Source organism: Culex quinquefasciatus, chromosome 1, assembly GCF_015732765.1.
Source record: "Culex quinquefasciatus strain JHB chromosome 1, VPISU_Cqui_1.0_pri_paternal, whole genome shotgun sequence".
Classification (NCBI taxonomy): Eukaryota; Metazoa; Arthropoda; class Insecta; order Diptera; family Culicidae; genus Culex; species Culex quinquefasciatus.
Window position 1 is genome coordinate 68,726,612 of NC_051861.1, and position 18,588 is coordinate 68,745,199.

The 18,588-nt window shown below is 35.3% G+C and overlaps 1 protein-coding gene across 11 annotated transcripts in view; it reads left to right on the forward strand.

Moving 5' to 3' along the window:
• The window catches only part of LOC6044003 (teneurin-a), a 318,915-nt gene that overhangs the window by 283,697 nt on the left and 16,630 nt on the right, over positions 1-18,588 (forward strand). For all 11 annotated transcript variants that reach the window (XM_038249800.1, XM_038249801.1, XM_038249802.1 and 8 more), the window contains 2 exons: positions 16,815-16,934; positions 17,003-17,102. In XM_038249800.1, the coding sequence (XP_038105728.1) occupies positions 16,815-16,934; positions 17,003-17,102 (220 nt within the window). The remainder of the gene's footprint in view (positions 1-16,814; positions 16,935-17,002; positions 17,103-18,588) is intronic.

Below are 18,588 nucleotides of genomic sequence, written 5' to 3' on the forward strand. Positions count from 1 at the left end.
CTTTGCGCCTCTTCCCAAAATACTTTCCTCGTGTCTTCGCATAGGGGGATGGCGTCGCTATTTTTAGACCACATTTTCCACTTTTTCTCATCGAAACCGTCTACTTTATCGACTTCATTTTGCTGGGCGAGATAGGACGCCGTCTATTTTTAGACGATGACTCAGCACTTTTCCACTCTTGCGCTTAAAAAAACCAGGTGGCAGCACGATGTAACGCCACGTCCCTATGTAAATAATGCCCAGCCGATCGGTATTGCACTGCAGTCCAGTCGCATTTTCCAGATCAGAGCAAAGGGAACACCGCAAATATAGCACCACAAAAAAGACAATTGTCTTTACAAGACCCCGCGCGGCAAATAATAGCTGCTGGGAAGAGCTTGAAAAATGACACGAAAAAATTGTCACCGCGGTTCTAGCGATACATAGCGCACAAGGCACAAGGAATGGAGTTTACAGAATCTGGATGGAACAGCACTTTTCCTCTCAATAGGAACTGTGTTATAGATCTGGAAATGCTTAATAACAGTAAAAATGGGTAACACGATACAATAGTCCTTGTAATCAGGATTCCGTGTCTTAATACTCAAACAGAAAAAAAAGAATGGATAATAATACGATGTAACGAAGCACTATTCTGAAAACGTGAGAACTGCTTTCGAGTATATACCCGGGCGGAAAGTGAGTTGGTGGCGATAACTTCGAACTATCTTGACTTGTTTATTCGCATCTTGCTGTAAACTCCTCGAGTTATGACGACTTATGAAACCGACTGCGTATCATGGAAAGTATATTCCATGATCATTTTTTTTTTTTTATATATATATTTGATTGCCATGAGTCCACTGCGACCATTTATTTGATCTATTGTCGACCTGCTGATCTATTTTTAGATCTGCAGAGGCTGCCAATTTGCTGTTCTTGGGCATTTGGGGAACAAAGCACACGCGCTATTGTTGAGCAAGTGTGTTGATCTGTCCACACGCCGTAACATTTTTCCTTTCCTCTGTGCTGTTGTACTTTCCATATGTGTCGCTAGAACTGAAGTGCACTTTTTTATTACGCTACTTAGGATGTGTTCCCAGTGAAATCCCAAAAGCCCGGGACTCTTTCTAAGCAGTTTTTTTTGTCCCTCCAAGCACATTTTGCGGTTGGGCCCAGCGCACTCCGCAGATGCAAATATACAGAGCACTGCCGGTCCTCGAAACATGTGAAAAGTACGAGGAAAGGTGGTGCCAAGCCATGTGGGTTTCAAACCACGACCTTCCGTTTATCAAACGAAACCTGTAACCAATAGACCACAGGAGCTCGGCTTCCATGATCATACTGCATTATCTAAAGTTGATATTGAGCTGTTAGTGGTAGTTTTTTTGGACTTAGCAAAAATTTCGAAAATTTTATTTTTTCCAAAATTTTACCCTAACATCATGAAATGATTATTTTGACTTTATTTCAAATTTATGCTGGACTTAGAAAAATTAGCAGTCACTGACATAATTTTCAATTTCCGACACTTAGAATAATTTTCATGAGCCGATATTTTAAAGTTTGATTTTATTTATGCTGGACTTTGAAATTTTTACGTATATTTTATAATTCTTTACTTTTTACAGAAAAAGCCTTTTTTTGGGACATAGAAAATTTTCGGGAGTTTGGAAACATGATAAATTATTTTGATGTTTATTTTTGCTTTGAACCAAAATTTCGGAAAAATCGACGAAATTGTGGCGGTGCATTAAAACCAATAAAATTATTTTGGGATCAAAATCTACTTTATGAACTTGATATGATTTTGGAAGATTTCAGTTGTTTGCTACTATAAACTCAACTTGATGTGGCATTGTTGGTCAAATAAACTCAACAAGATTTTTCGCAGATACGCCTCGAACAATTTATGTTCGTGGCCATGTTCGGTTATCTTAACCATACCCTGGGTAAACTTGACTTGTTCGAGTTTTTACGAACATGGGTAGATTTTTCCAAGATGCAACTTTCTGCCCGGGTATCTAAAAATTACAACATTGCAGAACCATCACATGTTCAACTCAGGGAAAAACCACAGAGGAAAAACTACGCATGTTGTTCTGTAGCTACAATACGAGGTATCCCGGGCGGAAAGTGACCCGGGCAGAAAGTTGCATCTTGGAAAAATCTACTCATGTTCGTAAAAACACGAACAAGTCAAGTTCACCCCAGGGTATGGTTAAGAGATAACCGAACATGGCCACGAACTTAAATTGTTCGAGGCGTATCTGCGAAAAATCTTGTTGAGTTTATTTGACCAACAATGCCACATCAAGTTGAGTTTATAGTAGCAAACAACTGAAATCTTCCAAAAATCATATAAAGTTCATAAAGTAGATTTTGATCCCAAAATAATTTTATTGGTTTTTAATGCACCCTGCCACAATTCAGACCCCTCCTTCTTCCTCTTCACAAATATGAGTAATATTGCAGGAATATACGCACTTACATCAAAACAAGATTTTTCAAAGTTGAAAAATTATTTTACTTTAAAAACTCATTAAAAAATTGTGGAGAAAGCGTTGAATTGCCAAAATGTTATAATAATTTTCCAAATCACGAAAAATCCAAAGTCTCTATATTCATTTTTTTTTAAATTAAAAATAACAGTTTATGAAAATATTCCTAAAATTGCTTAAGTCCAAAAATCTACAGTAAAATTCCAAAAAGCCTGGTAATGTTTCTTATCAAAATAATTTTTCAAAATGTTGAAAAATATTCAACTGGCTGAGAGCAAAAATTTCGCAAAGTCCTGAAAATCTAATAAATTCTACCAAAAATCTTGTCGTGATACGGATCCCGTAAATTTTATAAGTGCCGGAACGATTTTTGTAGGGGGTATATCAATAATTATTAAAACCAACTTTCGAATTTCAAAATTTCAATGAAGACGTTTTGTTAGGGACATTATCTTAGGAACAAACTGAAGTTTTTGTAAAAATCGGACGAAAATTTCCTGTAATTTCGACGATTTTTCCGAAAATTTGGTTCAAAGCAAAAATAAACATCAACATAATTTATCATGTTTCCAAACTCCCAAAAATTTTCTAAGTCCCAATTTTTTCAGTTGCCTGTTCTCGAAAAATTTTAAGTGTTGAAAATATTTTACTGGTCGAGCCAAAATTTTAAAGTCCAAAATCAATAAATTCTACCAAAATCTTGTCGTGATACGGATCCGTAAATTTTCTAAGTGCCGGAACGATTTTGTAGGGGTATATCAATAATTATTAAAACCAACTTTCAAATTTCAAAATTTCAATGAAGACGTTTTGTTAGGACATTATTTTAGAACAAACTGAAGTTTTGTAAAAATCGGACGAAAATTTCCTGTAATTTCGACGATTTTCCGAAATTTGTTCAAAGCAAAATAAACATCAAAATAATTTATCATGTTTCAAACTCCCAAAAATTTTCTAAGTCCCAAAAATGCTTTTCTGTAAAAGTAAAGAATTGAAAAATATACGCAAAATTTCAAAGTCAGCATAAATAAAATCAAACTTTAAAATATCAGCTCATGAAAATTATTCATAGTATCGGAAATTGAAAATTCGGTCAGTGACTGCAAATTTTTCTAAGTCAGCATAAATTTGAAACAAAGTCAAAATAATCATTTCATGAGGTTCGGTAGATTTTGGAAAAAGAAAATTTTCGAAATTTTTGCTAAGTCCAAAAACTACCACTAACACCTCAATATCAACTGTAGATAATGCAGTATGATCATGGAATATACTTTCCATGATACGCAGTCGGTTTCAAAAGTCGTCATAACTCGAGGAGTTTACAGCAAGATGCGAATAAACAAGCCAAGATAGTTCGAAGTTATATCCACCAACTCACTTTCCGCCCGGGGAGTTGGTTGCGATAACTTCGAACTATCTTGGCTTGTTTATTTGCATCTTGTTGTAAACTCCTCGAGTTATGACGACTTTTGAAACCGACTGCGTATCATGGAAAGTATATTCCATGATCATACTGCATTATCTACAGTTGATATTGAGCTGTTAGTGGTAGTTTTTGGACTTAGCAAAATTTCGAAAATTATTTTTTCAAAATTTTACCCGAACATCATGAAATGATTATTTTGACTTTGTTTCAAATTTATGCTGGACTTAGCAAAATTTGCAGTCACTGACCGAATTTTCAATTTCCGATACTTAGAATAATTTTCATGAGCTGATATTTTAAAGTTTGATTTTATTTATGCTGGACTTTGAAATTTTTGCGTATATTTTTAATTCTTTACTTTTACAGAAAAAGCATTTTTTGGGAATTAGAAAATTTTCGGGAATTTGGAAACATGATAAATTATTTTGATGTTTATTTTTGCTTTGAACCAATATTTCGGAAAAATCGACGAAATTACAGGACATTTTTGTCCGATTTTTACAAAAACATCAGTTTGTTCCTAAAATAATGTCCCTAACAAAACGTCTTCATTGAAATTTTGAAATTCGAAAGTTGGTTTTAATAATTATTGATATACCCCTACAAAAATCGTTCCGGCACTTAGAAAATTTACGGGATCCGTATCACGACAAGATTTTCGGTAGAATTTATTTGATTTTTGACTTAGCAAAATTTTGGCTTTTGGTCAGTAAAATTTCGGAAAAAATGGTCGAAATTACAGGAAATTTTCGTCCGACTTTTACAAAAACATCAGTTTGTTCCTAAAATAATGTCCCTAACAAAACGTCTTCATTGAAATTTTGAAATTCGAAAGTTGGTTTTAATAATTATTGATATACCCCTACAAAAATCGTTCCGGCACTTAGAAAATTTTCGGGATCCGTATCACGACAAGATTTTTGGTAGAATTTATTTGATTTCTTGGACTTAACAAAATTTTGGCTTTTGGTCAGTAAAATTTCGGAAAATCGTCGAAATTACAGGAAATTTTCGTCTGATTTTTACAAAAACATCAGTTTGTTCCTAAAATAATGTCCCTAACAAAACGCCTTCATTGAAATTTTGAAATTCGAAAGTTGGTTTTTAATAATTATTTATATACCCCCTACAAAAATCGTTCCGGCACTTAGAAAATTTACGGGATCAGTATCACGATAAGATTTTGGTAGAATTTTTAGATTTTCAGGACTTTGCGAAATTTTTGCTCTCAGCCAGTTGAATATTTTTCAACATTTTGAAACATTATTTTGATAAGAAACATTACCAGGTTTTTTGGAATTTTACTGTGGGTTTTTGGACTTATGCAATTTTAGGAATATTTTCATAAACTGTTATTTTTAATTTAAAAAATTGAATATAGAGACTTTGGATTTTTCGTGATTTGGAAAATTATTATGACATTTTGGCAATTCAACGCTTTCTCCACAATTTTTAATGAGTTTTTAAAGTAAAATAATTTTTCAACTTTGAAAAATCCTGTTTTGATGTAAGTGCGTATATTCCTGCAATATTACTCATATTTGTGAAGAGGAAGAAGGGGGAGGGGGTCTGAATTGTGGCGGGGTGCATTAAAAACCAATAAAATTATTTTTGGGATCAAAATCTACTTTATGAACCGTCATTGGGGGTGACTATGGGTCAAAAAACGAAACACCTCTCGAAATTTCTTAATAACAAAAACAATTTAAATAACATCGAAAATCTTTTAACGTAGATTTGTTCTTAGATAGTTTACTAACATTTTCCCAAAATATGGTCGATTTTGATGAACACTACCTTAAATGCCAATTGTTTGAAAATTGACCCAATCTCACCCTTAGAGGGGTGACATTGGGTCAAATGAAACTAAAATGATGCTGAAATACAAAGATATGGTAAAAACAAGTCATCCAACAGCGTTTCTTGTTCGAGGGAATCGTATTGACACGCTACAATGTTTGAAGTGGAGATTTTCAAATATTTGGGTAGTTTTCGAGCAATTCTAACAATAATATTAGAAAAATGATTTTTCGAGAGGTCATTTTGGCCAAAAACGTACCCCAACTTTAGACATCTGCCAAAATAACAGGATATGTTCTAGGAACGAATTTTTTTCAGCGAAGTCATCTTAAGATGTCCCCTACACAACCCTTTTAACAAAATTCAGTTTCATTGAGAATAACCTGAGAAATGGTAAAATCCGTAAAAAATCACTTTGACCCAATCTCACCCCCCAGACCCAATGTCACCCCCACTGACGGAACTTGATATGATTTTTGGAAGATTTCAGTTGTTTGCTACTATAAACTCAACTTGATGTGGCATTGTTGGTCAAATAAACTCAACAAGATTTTTCACAGATACGCCTCGAACAATTTATGTTCGTGGCCAAGTTCGGTTATCTCTTAACCATACCCTGGGGTGAACTTGACTTGTTCGTGTTTTTACGAACATAGGTAGATTTTTCCAAGATGCAACTTTCTGCCCGGGATACAAAAGCCCATAGAAGAAGTTCATATTTTGAGTAATCTAACGACAATCGGTTACATAGTGATTTTGATTTAGAAGAATTTATCGTGGAAAACGTGAATTTAGCAAGTGGATCAACAAAAACGTGGACGAGATGCAATGTTCCATAAAATAAACCGTCTAAAATTCTAAAACACCGCAAAAATCGAATTTTATTTGGAGGGGGGTCTTCAAAGAGAGGTGGATTTTAACTCAAGAGGAAGGGGAGGGCGGTTGAACGTAAATCAGAAACTGTAACATCGTCAGCTGTGTGCTATCTTGTGACAACGACCATTTAGTACTATTCGAGAAAATCGAATTTTAAAGTTTGATGATAAATATTTTCAAAACTATAAATGGTAGAGCCAAACCTTTTTAAGCAATCGGTTCGTATACTATCGCTTAACAAACGCTCCAAGTTTCAACTAATTTGGTTACACCAGTTAAAAGATACAGTAAATTATGTAATCAAAAATTTGAAAAGCACGTGTCACAACTGTGTTTCGAAAGTAAAATTGTACTACGTGTCACAAGTGTGCACAGAATTCCCATACAAACTAAAATAAGCTTAAATCAATAGTTTAACCGACTTAATCAGTATATTTTCAAAAACAAAAGCTTGCATTGCTTTTAGGAAGAGTGTATCAACATAAATTTGTGAAAAACAAGAAAATTTTTCCACATTTTCCAACAACAAGTATGACGTGTCACAAGTGTGCACGATCATTTTGATGATAAATTGGTCTATGTCACAAGTGTGTATTGCGATATCCGGGAAACGGAAGCGAGTTTCCATAATCTGGTTAAAGCATCTTGTAGTGTTTTTTAAGTATAGCAAAACGTCATCATTAACTCATTTTCGATCAAAATGGTCTATGTCACAAGATAGCACACAGCTGACGACATAGCATAAGCCGCCATTCCGTGCATCAAATAGACAGAGCAAGAATATTAAAATTCACCACTTTAATGCATGTGGCCTCGAATATATGAGAAAATCGAAAATTAAACTTTTTTTTTTTTGAAAAAAATATCAAATTTAGTTTGTTTTCATTATAGTAAGTACAAACAACACAAAAAGTCACAAAAAGCAAAACAATATTTTTGGCCGCTCGCTTCTATGGAAATGCCCCATAGTGTAATGTGGCCCTCTTAAACCTTGCGGTTTCGTCAACGGATCCACAGGCATGTATCGTTCTTTTTGCGACAAGACTCCGCCTCCCGGGTCTCCTAAGTGTGAAGGTATGGCACGGGGAGAGGGCACCGAATACCTATATTAACACTTAGAATTTTTGCGTCTGCCTCGGGATTCGAACCGGCGACCTTTGAATTGTGAGTCCAGTGCGCGGTCCGATTGATCCACACAGGCAGACGTGGCTGGGTTCATGCCACGGGTGAGTTGAGTGCCAGACACGAAACCTAAAATACCACCGGCTCGAGTGAGTCGGGTACGGGTGTAGACCGAGCAAAGCAGGCGCAAAGCAAAACCGAGGTACAAGTGAACCGCGTGTACCGCACGGTGCAGGGAAGCTTGACGCCAACTGTAAATAAAAATGAGGTGTCTTTCGGTGCCGAATCGGCAAAAAATACTCTGACCTACAAAAATTGACAAAATTGACTGTGCAGGCTCATCTCGAGGGGAAGCGTGAAGTTTAGGGTCCACGGAAACACGTCTCGACTTTTTTATTGAGTCCTATAAACATATAAAAGACAATAGCTTCAAAAAATCAAACCATCCACATTAACGACCCCGGGTCTTTTGTGGTCTCTATTGCAAGTTTCTGCTCGAACCTAGGAGTCCGAAGGCTTGAATGGGGAGAGCACCCAAACCTCTTTCTACTCCAAGGAACCTTCCACCCCAGTGTTTGAACTGACGACCTTTGGATTGCGAGTCCAACCGCCGTCAGCGATTCAACCGGAGTAGGCTTGGTTTGGTGTGTTGTTTGTACTTATGGCATGGAGACGACTCCTACACCTGGAATGACTTAATGGCCTAACAACCAAGGCCGAGACCGACATTTTACTTCCTCATCCGATGGAAGGTTGTAGCAGATGGAAATCGCTATAGCAATAGCTTATAGGACATTAAAAAAAACTCTGGACATGCACTTTGTATTTTGCAAAACTATTTAGACAGGGCCGAATGGAGAAGTATGCAGTAATTTTTGTAGTGCACCAGACTATGCCTCTAAGCATTTGTTATTGTTCTATATTAGAAAATGTGAAAATCAAGCAAAAAAATTGAAAAAAAATATGGGGAAAAACCTAAATAGGCAAAAGCTAATGATAGGAGGTGGTAGAGTAAGCCAACCCGAGCAGGGGTAAATAACACGGAATACCAAATTTTGGTATTACTTGGGCAAATAACAGCGACCAAAATGTGCCCTTGGTTGCCCAGTAATAAATGGTAAAATACCATGAAATCATACCAAAATCTTGTATGTGTAAGGGCACAACAATACCAAACCATGTTATTCCAAGGGTAAAATAATACCTCAAAATAAAACCATTTCAATACCAAGTTGAGGTCTTCTGGATTTTGAACATTGCTTGAATACCAAAACTTGGTATTGCCATGGTTTTAGTTTTAGGTATTCCCGCGCCCTTGGAAAATCATATTTTGGTATTTCTGTGGTCTTTCACATACATGATTTTGGTATGATTTCATGGTATTTTACCATCTATTACTGGGCAACCAAGAGCACATTATGGTCGCTGGTATTTGAACAAGTAATACCAAAATTTGGTATTTTCATACCATTTTTAGTGCAGCAGTTGCAGTTAGTGAAAAAACTGAAATTATTCATATGCAACAGCCAAATCTACTCACCTGATGATTCCATGTTGTTATTAGTGATATTCTTCACCACACCGAATGCATTTGTCATTGATGAACGGCCTGTGCTTGAAGTTCTTGAAGCTTCTGAAAAATAACAAGATTGAAAAATAAGTATTATTAAAATGAAACTGAATTGAAATTCACCAAAATTCATTAATCTGTCGATTGACTCGTTTTTCAAAGTATTTGGTTATCCTGACTAAGAGATATTTCAACGTTTTTGAAAAAATATTAGTGGGTATATCACACTAATTTTTAAAATCATCTTTAACATTTTTGGGTTTCAAGTCATTTTAGCGCAAAATTAATTAACTCGTAAATTTTTTTTTAGCAAATTTCCCATAGTTTCAGAGTAATTTGATGAAACCTTTCAATACCAAAATAATACCAAAATGTGGCATCCTGACTTAGAAATTTTTCCACAATGTCAAGTCATTTCTGTAGGGGGTATATCAAAAATGTTTGAAATCAAGTTTGAAATTTCCGGTTTTCAATGAAAGCATTCGCTTTGAGACATCATTTTAGCGCAAAATTAATTATTTTGTCAAAATTGGTCAAAATTTTCCCATAGTTTCAGAGGAATTTGATAAAACACTTAAATACCAAAATAATACCAAAATGTGCCATCCTGACTTAGAAAATTTTCCACAATTTCAAGTCATTTCTGTAGGGGGTATATCAAAAATGTTTAAAATCAAGTTTGAAATTTCCGGTTTTGAATGAAAGCATTCGCTTTGAGACATCATTTTAGCGCAAAATTAATTATTTTGTCAAAATTGGTCGAAATTTTCCCATAGTTTCAGAGGAATTTGATAAAACACTTAAATACCAAAATAATACCAAAATGTGCCATCCTGACTTAGAAAATTTTCCACAATTTCAAGTCATTTCTGTAGGGGGTATATCAAAAATGTTTAAAATAAAGTTTGAAATTTCCGGTTTTGAATGAAAGCATTCGCTTTGAGACATCATTTTAGCGCAAAATTAATTATTTTGTCAAAATTGGTCAAAATTTTCCCATAGTTTCAGAGGAATTTGATAAAACACTGTAATACCAAAAGAATACCAAAATGTGGTGTTCGATCATTGACAAATTCTGCAATTTTGCAATATCAAAACAATACCTTAAATTGGTATGATACCACATTTTGCTCTTGCATAATCCTTAAGACAAATTTTAAAGGGTCCAGGAATACCAAAATTTGGTATTGATACCAGAGAAAGGTATTATTACGCATTTCCCTTGTTATTTACCCATGCTCGGGAAATACTATCAAAAACAAACATAAACTAAACAAGATAAATGCAAATTAAAATACTAAATATGAAACAAGAAAAATATAAAACAAGAGAAGTAAAAAAAAAACTGTTTTTTCCACGAGCCGCGCGCAAAAACGAAAAAAAAATGCGAAATTGGTAACAAAGATTTGTTCGAAGAATACCTCAAAATTTTATTAGTCTGTTATTACAATAACAATCCAATAACAAAAAATCATAACGGCGAATAAGAAAACTTTTTATAAATAACATAACATGCTTGGCCTAGTCTTTTCAAATATCAAAAATGTTATTACCACGTTGTTTCCGTCAGCTCAGATCATTTCAAAAGCATCATGTACAAGCCGGGACCGTGGTGTAGGGGTAAGCGTGGTTGCCTCTCACCCAGTCGGCCTGGGTTTGATCCCAGACGGTCCCGGTGGCAAATTTTGAGACGAGATTTGTCTGATCACGCCTTCCGTCGGACGGGAAGTAAATGTTGGCCCCGGTCTAACCTAAAGGTTAGGTCGTTAGCTCAGTCCAGGTGTAGGAGTCGTCTCACTGGGTCCTGTCTCGGTGGAAACACTGGTACGCAGTTGGACTAACAATCCAAAGGTCGTCAGTTCGAATCCCGGGGTGGATGGAAACTTAGATGTAAAAAGAGGTTTGCAATTGCCTCAACAATCAAGCCTTCGGACACTAAGTTTCGAGTAGGAATCTCGCAATCGAGAACGCCAAGGCAATGCTGTAGAGCGAATAATTTGATTTGATTTGACAAACCATGCGTTTTAAAAAAACGCATTTGAATGTTGAGAATCATTTTTAATTCCCATTTTAATATAAAAGCAAAAGAAGATGTTTTAATGATTTTTCTCAAGTAAAAGTAGTAATTTTCAAACGAAAAACTGCATTTACAGACTATATTATCCTGAGCAAAAAACACAGTCTCCAAATTGCCTGTTCCATGATTATGGGATGTTATTGTACCTCCCACAATAGTAGATAGATCGGGGTTCAAATCCCGGTTCGGACCAACACAACTGGTGATCGTTTCTCTTCTGGATTCGATTGCTTAGTAAAGGGAAGGTAGTGCATCGTCACAAGGTGGACCTTATCAACAACACCTTATGAAGGCGACCTATGGAATATTAACATTAACCTTAACATGTTAACATTAGTTGAGTTGAAAACTGCTACTGGATCCGCTTTGTAAATGCCGGCCCCGATACTCTTCATGGGTGTTCCCCTCAGGAACTGGGAAAGATTTACTTTGCTTTACCACAATTGTGGAACACCTGAATTTAACTGACATTTTCTCAAAAAAAGTTTTGTTTAAGTGCAAGAGTGGAAAAGTGCTGAGTCATCGTCTAAAAATAGACGGCGTCCTATCTCGCCCAGCAAAATGAAGTCGATAAAGTAGTCGGTTTCGATAACAAAAGTGGAAAACGTGGTCTAAAAATAGCGACGCCATCCCCCTATGTTTACACGCGGGCAAAAATGATCTAGGGGCTTGCTGCAAAAAATGTTATAAAATATGACATTTTCTGCAGCAAATCCACTGTTGCAGATTTTGAGATATATTTTTCCATTGGGTGTACTTGGGTAATAACACAAAATACGTATCTAATTATTTCGACGAGGGGTTCTTCAGTCTAACTTTGAGGCCGATTCTAGCTTTTTTTCTTGGCCGTACGGGTTTCGTGGGGAATCGCTGTAGACTGGAACACTTCCGATCGAGCATTTTTTCTACAATATATATCTTATGGGAGATTTCTATGCTATTGGTCGGAGACATGTTGATCATAACGTCATGATTCGAATTCCCGGACGCTTCGAAACCCGGACACCTCATCTTGTTTTATCATTTATTTGGATATAAGTTCGCATTATGGATGTCAAATCTGTGTAATTTGATGAATTCTAACATCAACTTTCATTTAAAGTTTGTTTGAACGCTGTAGTTAACACTCAAACGCTCGGGTAGTCGTTTGACCCTATTTTTTTCTTAGAAATCTCATAACTTTTGGTAGAAGACCAATTTGGATGCTTCCGGTTGCAAAGGATCAAGATTTGGGTTTTCAGTTATTATAACAAAATCTATTCCACAAAACAAAGCCGGAAATTATGCACAACCACAAGGCATCATCCTAATACATCATCCTGCAAAAATAATTGACATGGAGTGTTAATGCTAAATCAATAAAATAAAATAAAATAAAATGATAAGTTTACCAAAATTGCGAAACATTTCATTGAAATATTTCATAGGCGTCCGAAGCACCGGGAAGGCAAAGCAGAAATTTATGTTTTTGATTTCCTTAAATTCTAGCAAATTTTTATATAAAATGTTGATTATTTGGATGTTAACAGCTTATTTGAGACCTAAAGAATGCCATTCACTAACATTGCAGTCCAAATTTGTGCGATTCATAAGCAAAATCGAGTGTCCGGAATTCGAAGCAAAAGTGTCCGGATTTCGAATCAGCTTTTATCGGTGTCCGGGATTCGGAGCACAACAAATCATCCGAATTTCCAAATTCTGATGAAAAATTGTTAGAAAAGACATATTTTGCATGCATTCTCTTAAAACTGACTGTTTATACTACATTCTGATGATATTTCAACATTTCCAACTTATTAGGTACATGATTTTTTGCTAGCTAAAACAAAAATGATATGCTACACTCAAAAAAATGAGTTCGCGTAAACGTGAACAGAGTTCATGCCTAAGGAAACCAGGAAGAAAACTGTTCAACTTTTATAGTGCATTGCACCATGAAAGTGAACAGTTTTCTTCCTGGTTCCCGTTGGCATGAACTCTGTTCACGTTTGCGAACTCACTTTTTAGTGTACTAAGTGTCCGGATTTCAAATCATAAAGTTATAGGGGAAATATACCCTCTCTAATCAAACACCTTTCTTCGCCATATGGAGAGTTTTATGCTCGATTAAAGCTCCAAAATACTATTTAGGCTATAGACTTACCAGCAACAGCACCGCCTCGAGTAAGCATGCAAATTTATGCCCGGAGTCTCCATTCACAGTCTTAAGCATCCCTATATGAACTTCGGTTTCCAGGGAACAAAACGCATTGCATGTTTTATGTTTTACACTTTGCGCGTGGCATATTTTTGGAATTGAATCGCTAAATCTTTGGTAAATTTTAATTATATTCAACCCCGCAATCAGTATTTTTTGTTAAAATTTTCCATTTCCCCAGTGGTAACGCTTCCGTCTTGTAAGCGGTAGATCAGGGTTCAAATGCCGGCTCGAACAACAGGCGATCTTTTCCCTTCTGGATTCGATTGCTTAGTAAAGGGAAGTTAGTGCATCATCACAAGCTGACCTTATGTTAACATTAAGTTAAAACATAGCCACTGAATCCGCTTTGTGAATGCAGCCCCGATACTCTTCATGAGTCTTGAGAAAAATCCTTTTTTATTTTACATTTTTAATGATTCTTGATACTACACAGAAAAAAATGATGGTAATATTCATCAGGAAATGGTGACAGATTTTGTGGCAAAATAAATGATAAATTTTACCCCAGAAAATGATGAATTTTCATCAGTTTCAGGTTCACATATTTACACATTTTTATGTAATATTACTCAAAAAGAGGTAATATTCAACCTACCAAATTTTCAACATTCCAAAATTCAACTTTTTTTTCTGTGTACCTATCTTTTCTCAGCAAACATGTGAAAAGAAAATTACAATAAGCTACCATTGCCATTGTGCTATGAAAATGCCAATTGAGATCATCAGTTATACCCACACAGGAAAAAAGTTGTTATGCACTGCCCATAATTGAAAATTCGGCTATTATGCCAAATCAAGTATTCCGAGAAAAACGCGTTTTAGTGTTTGACACAAAATCTCCGCCAAGGTAATTTCCCATAAGAGTGGCATATTAGCCGTTTGGTTTTCGCATCGGCAGCCAAGTCTAGACACTATTTCAGTAAAATTCAAGTTCCAGAAGATGCGTTGGAACGTCCTCTACCACCTGGTGCTAATATCTCGTTTTTGCCAAAAGTGGATATTAGCCGTTTTTTCAATGGTGGGCAGTGCAGCTGTGTGTAAAAGGCCTGGGTGTAAAATAAATTTTGCATTATTTTATGAATTTCTATGAATATTACACCCGAAAATATTTAGCCCATCAGTATGGGAAACCTACTTGACCGAAATATCAAGCTCATATATGCGTTTATAGTTTCCATTCTTTATCGGTCTGATGGCCGAGCGGGCTAAAGCGCCAGTCCTTATTGTTCGTGTTGGGTTTGAATCCCGTCGGATGCCACTTTTGTTGTGTTTACGAAAATTGTACATGCAGTGTTATGTCTTTTTGACGAAGGTAATGTGCAATAAGTGAACACTTTTTGTTGCTCTGAATCTGCTCTAAACGAAACCACTTCAAAAAAGCAAAATATTAGACTGCAACATTGCTAAAGCTGCTGTCTCAATTCGCCTTATGCGTTTTTTCAATGGTGGGCAGTACAGCTGTGTGTAAAAGGCCTGGGTGTAAAATAAATTTTGCATTATTTTATGAATTTCTATGAAAATTACACCCGAAAATATTTAGCCCATCAGTATGGGAAACCTACTTGACCGAAATATCAAGCTCATATATGCGTTTATAGTTTCCATTCTTTATCGGTCTGATGGCCGAGCGGGCTAAAGCGCCAGTCCTTATTGTTCGTGTTGGGTTTGAATCCCGTCGGTTGCCACTTTTGTTGTGTTCACGAAAATTGTACATGCAGTGTTATGTCTTTTTGACGAAGGTAATGTGCAATAAGTGAACACTTTTTGTTGCTCTGAATCTGCTCTAAACGAAACCACTTCAAAAAAGCAAAATATTAGACTGCAACATTGCTAAAGCTGCTGTCTCAATTCGCCTTATGTGTCCTGATTCGCCCCAGATGACGGTACTTCTGTCTCAATGCACAGAAAAAAAAATGATGGTAATATTCATCAGGAAATGGTGACAGATTTAGTGGTTAAAAAATGATGAATTTTTCCCAGAAAATGATGAATTTTCATCAGTTTTTGATGAATATTCATCAGGTTCACATTTTTACACATTTTTATGTAATATTACTCAACAAAAGAGGTAATATTCAACCTACAAAATTTTCAACATTCCAAAATTAAACTTTTTTTCTGTGTGGATGCAATGCTAACAAAAACGTTTGATTGACACAGACAGAAAAACAACTTGCAAAATCTTGTAACTTTCCATTTGTTACAAGCTCAGTCGCACCGCACCTAACTAGCGCGGGATTTTTCCAAAACCGGGAATTCCGGAGTCCCGGTAATTTTTATATTTTGTCCCGGAAATTCCCGAAGTTGAAAAAAATAATCAAATTTTGGTTTGGAAATTCAGATTTGGTTGTGGAAATAGTTGAACAGTTGAGTACTAAGTAATCCATAAGATTTTTAAAGTACTAACATTTTTAATCAGCATATATCAGCATTCATTTTGGCCTATAAGTTTTTGTCCTAGATAACAATTGCTTTTAATTTTAAAATTACGTTTATTTCTGCGAGAATTGAACTGATGCTGTTATTTTATTTGGAGGAAACATTCTGCGAACTCTTCTACATTCTGATTTAATCAATAAAGTCGGTAATTGCTAAAAGGAGTTTTTTTCCAAAATTTCTAAATTATTCAGTAATTTCAATTAATCATATAACTATTGTACAAAGAGAACAAATTAGTTTTTTTTTATCCCCTGGATAATCTTAGGAGTATTTGTCTAAAAATAAATGTACCGCATTTGGTGACATTTACCTTCTGATTAATTTAACTCAGTCGTGTTTTTAAACGTTTCCCAAAAATAAAAGACGTTCAAAATATATGAATAAAAATAAAATTTAAAAAAATACGCGTTACCTATTGTTGAAAACAAGCAAAACAAAATGTTCTAAAATACATGAGAATATGCAAGTTTAATTGCAAAATGTTTTTTTTTGGTTTCTATTATTTTTCTTATTTTGTTTTCGTTTCACATATGAATACTATTTAGATGTGTAAATATAATTTAAACTGCCATCAATGCAACTCATTTTTAAGTTAACTTGTTTTATTCGAGTCTTTTGAATGCATAATAATGAATGACACCAACTATAAACACATAATACACATTATATCGTACACATTCACTGAGCATGCTTTCGTGACATATCTAATAAAAATGAGTAGAGAACATGTCATAAAATAATGCAGCAGTGAATATACATGTATATTCAAATATAGTAGATACATTAAATGAAACGGTATTTAATTCAAATTATTTTTCTTGTAGTCGTGTTTCGGTAATGCGTGGCCAAGTGGTAACACCTCAAGGACTGGGAATAATTGGCATTCGCGTGTCAGTAGATCGAGACTCACGATTTGGTTTCACGCTCACTAGGCAAGGTGGATGGTAAGTTATAATTATTCAGTACATTTAGCCGCAAAAAAGTTAAGTGTAACAAAAACAATTTTCTCCAGGTTTGATGTTTTGGTCAATGGAGGAGGGGCAGTAACGTTACAGTTCCAGAGGTCTCCGTTTAGACCCTTAACACGAACCGTTTTCGTTCCATGGAATCAGGTATGCCTCTTTTTCAAAAAAAGCTTTCACTTATGGGTCATTCCATCTGAAGCGGAACAGCATTTGAATATTAGGGGAAAGTTGGGCAAGTGTAACAAGCTAAGGAAATGCTCGTTATAACCCATTGAAAACGTTAAAAAATCTGTCGGATTTTTTAATAATCATCTTATTCTAGGTCTCGACTAAGACTTTGATAGAACAAATATTTAAAAAATCCAGTTTTTTAATGTAACAAAATGATTTTGAAAATTTTGATTTCATTTTGATTTCAACTAGTGTGGCAAGACGAACAACCCATTGGGACAAAAGGGACAATGCATGAAACAACATGTTAATTTTCTTACAATTGAACTGTTATCACTTAGATACATCATATTAGGATGAATTTGAAACGTTTCTTTCATTTTTGATTAAATAATAATAATTTACTAAAAAATTGATCGTTTCACGAAAAAAAAATACTTTGATCAAAAAAAGGAAATTTTCTTAATATCACTTTTTTTTGCATGGACAATTTTTTTTAACAATTTTCTTATCAGTTTTTAAGTACGTTTATGTATTTATTTCCCAATATTTTTTATTTATTATAGACATTTTACCTTTTTTTTGTGGCATTCTTGTCTTCCAATAAAATATGTTGTTGCAGCAAATTGTAGAAATTACGGCCGTACGAGCGATTGTTCCTCTTGCCCCATATGGTCGTCTTGCCCCACTTTCCCCTACCCTCTCCGATCCTGCTCAAATTTGGCAGGGCTGTTGTTATCAAAACATGCAAGAATCCCGAATTTCATCCAAATCGGACCACCCCTCCATTTTTGTACCTCCCCAAAAAATCGATTTTTGGCGATTTTTGAGCGAAACCCCTATTTTCAAACGGCGATAGCTCAGGAACCACAAATCTTAAAAGGTCGGTCTTGGACTTAATTTTGAAGGAAATTGGACGTAGAATCCATTTCCGAGATCAAAATTTTGATTAATTTATTGTTCTACCCGTAATGCGCAATTGAAAACGCAATCAAATGGTTGTATCTCAAAACACCCCAACTTATTTTTTTTATTTGACCTCATAATCGTATTCCCCGGCCAATCTTACATAATCGTAATCGTTCCAGAGATATTGAATTTTAAAGTTTTGAGAATTTGAGATTACCTACATCAGCTTCATTCGCCGCATATGCTAGAAGCACTCAGGAGCACTGTTCAATAACTGCTACCTGGTCAGTTATTGGAATAAGATTTCATATTAAATAATCTTTAGTAAATTGGGCCAAATTAACTGTAAAACACTGTAGGCAACTGGCGTTAAATCGCAAATGTTTAGCCGCTTAAAAAAAAGAGATGAATTTCTGTGCTTACCCACAGGATAGAGCAATAACGACACACAGTACAGGGCAGAATTGGATTCCGATGGAGCGAGCAGAAAAATGCAATTGATCTTGTAAGTAACACTGAACAACAGTGTTGGAATTCGAGCGAGAAGAAGGAA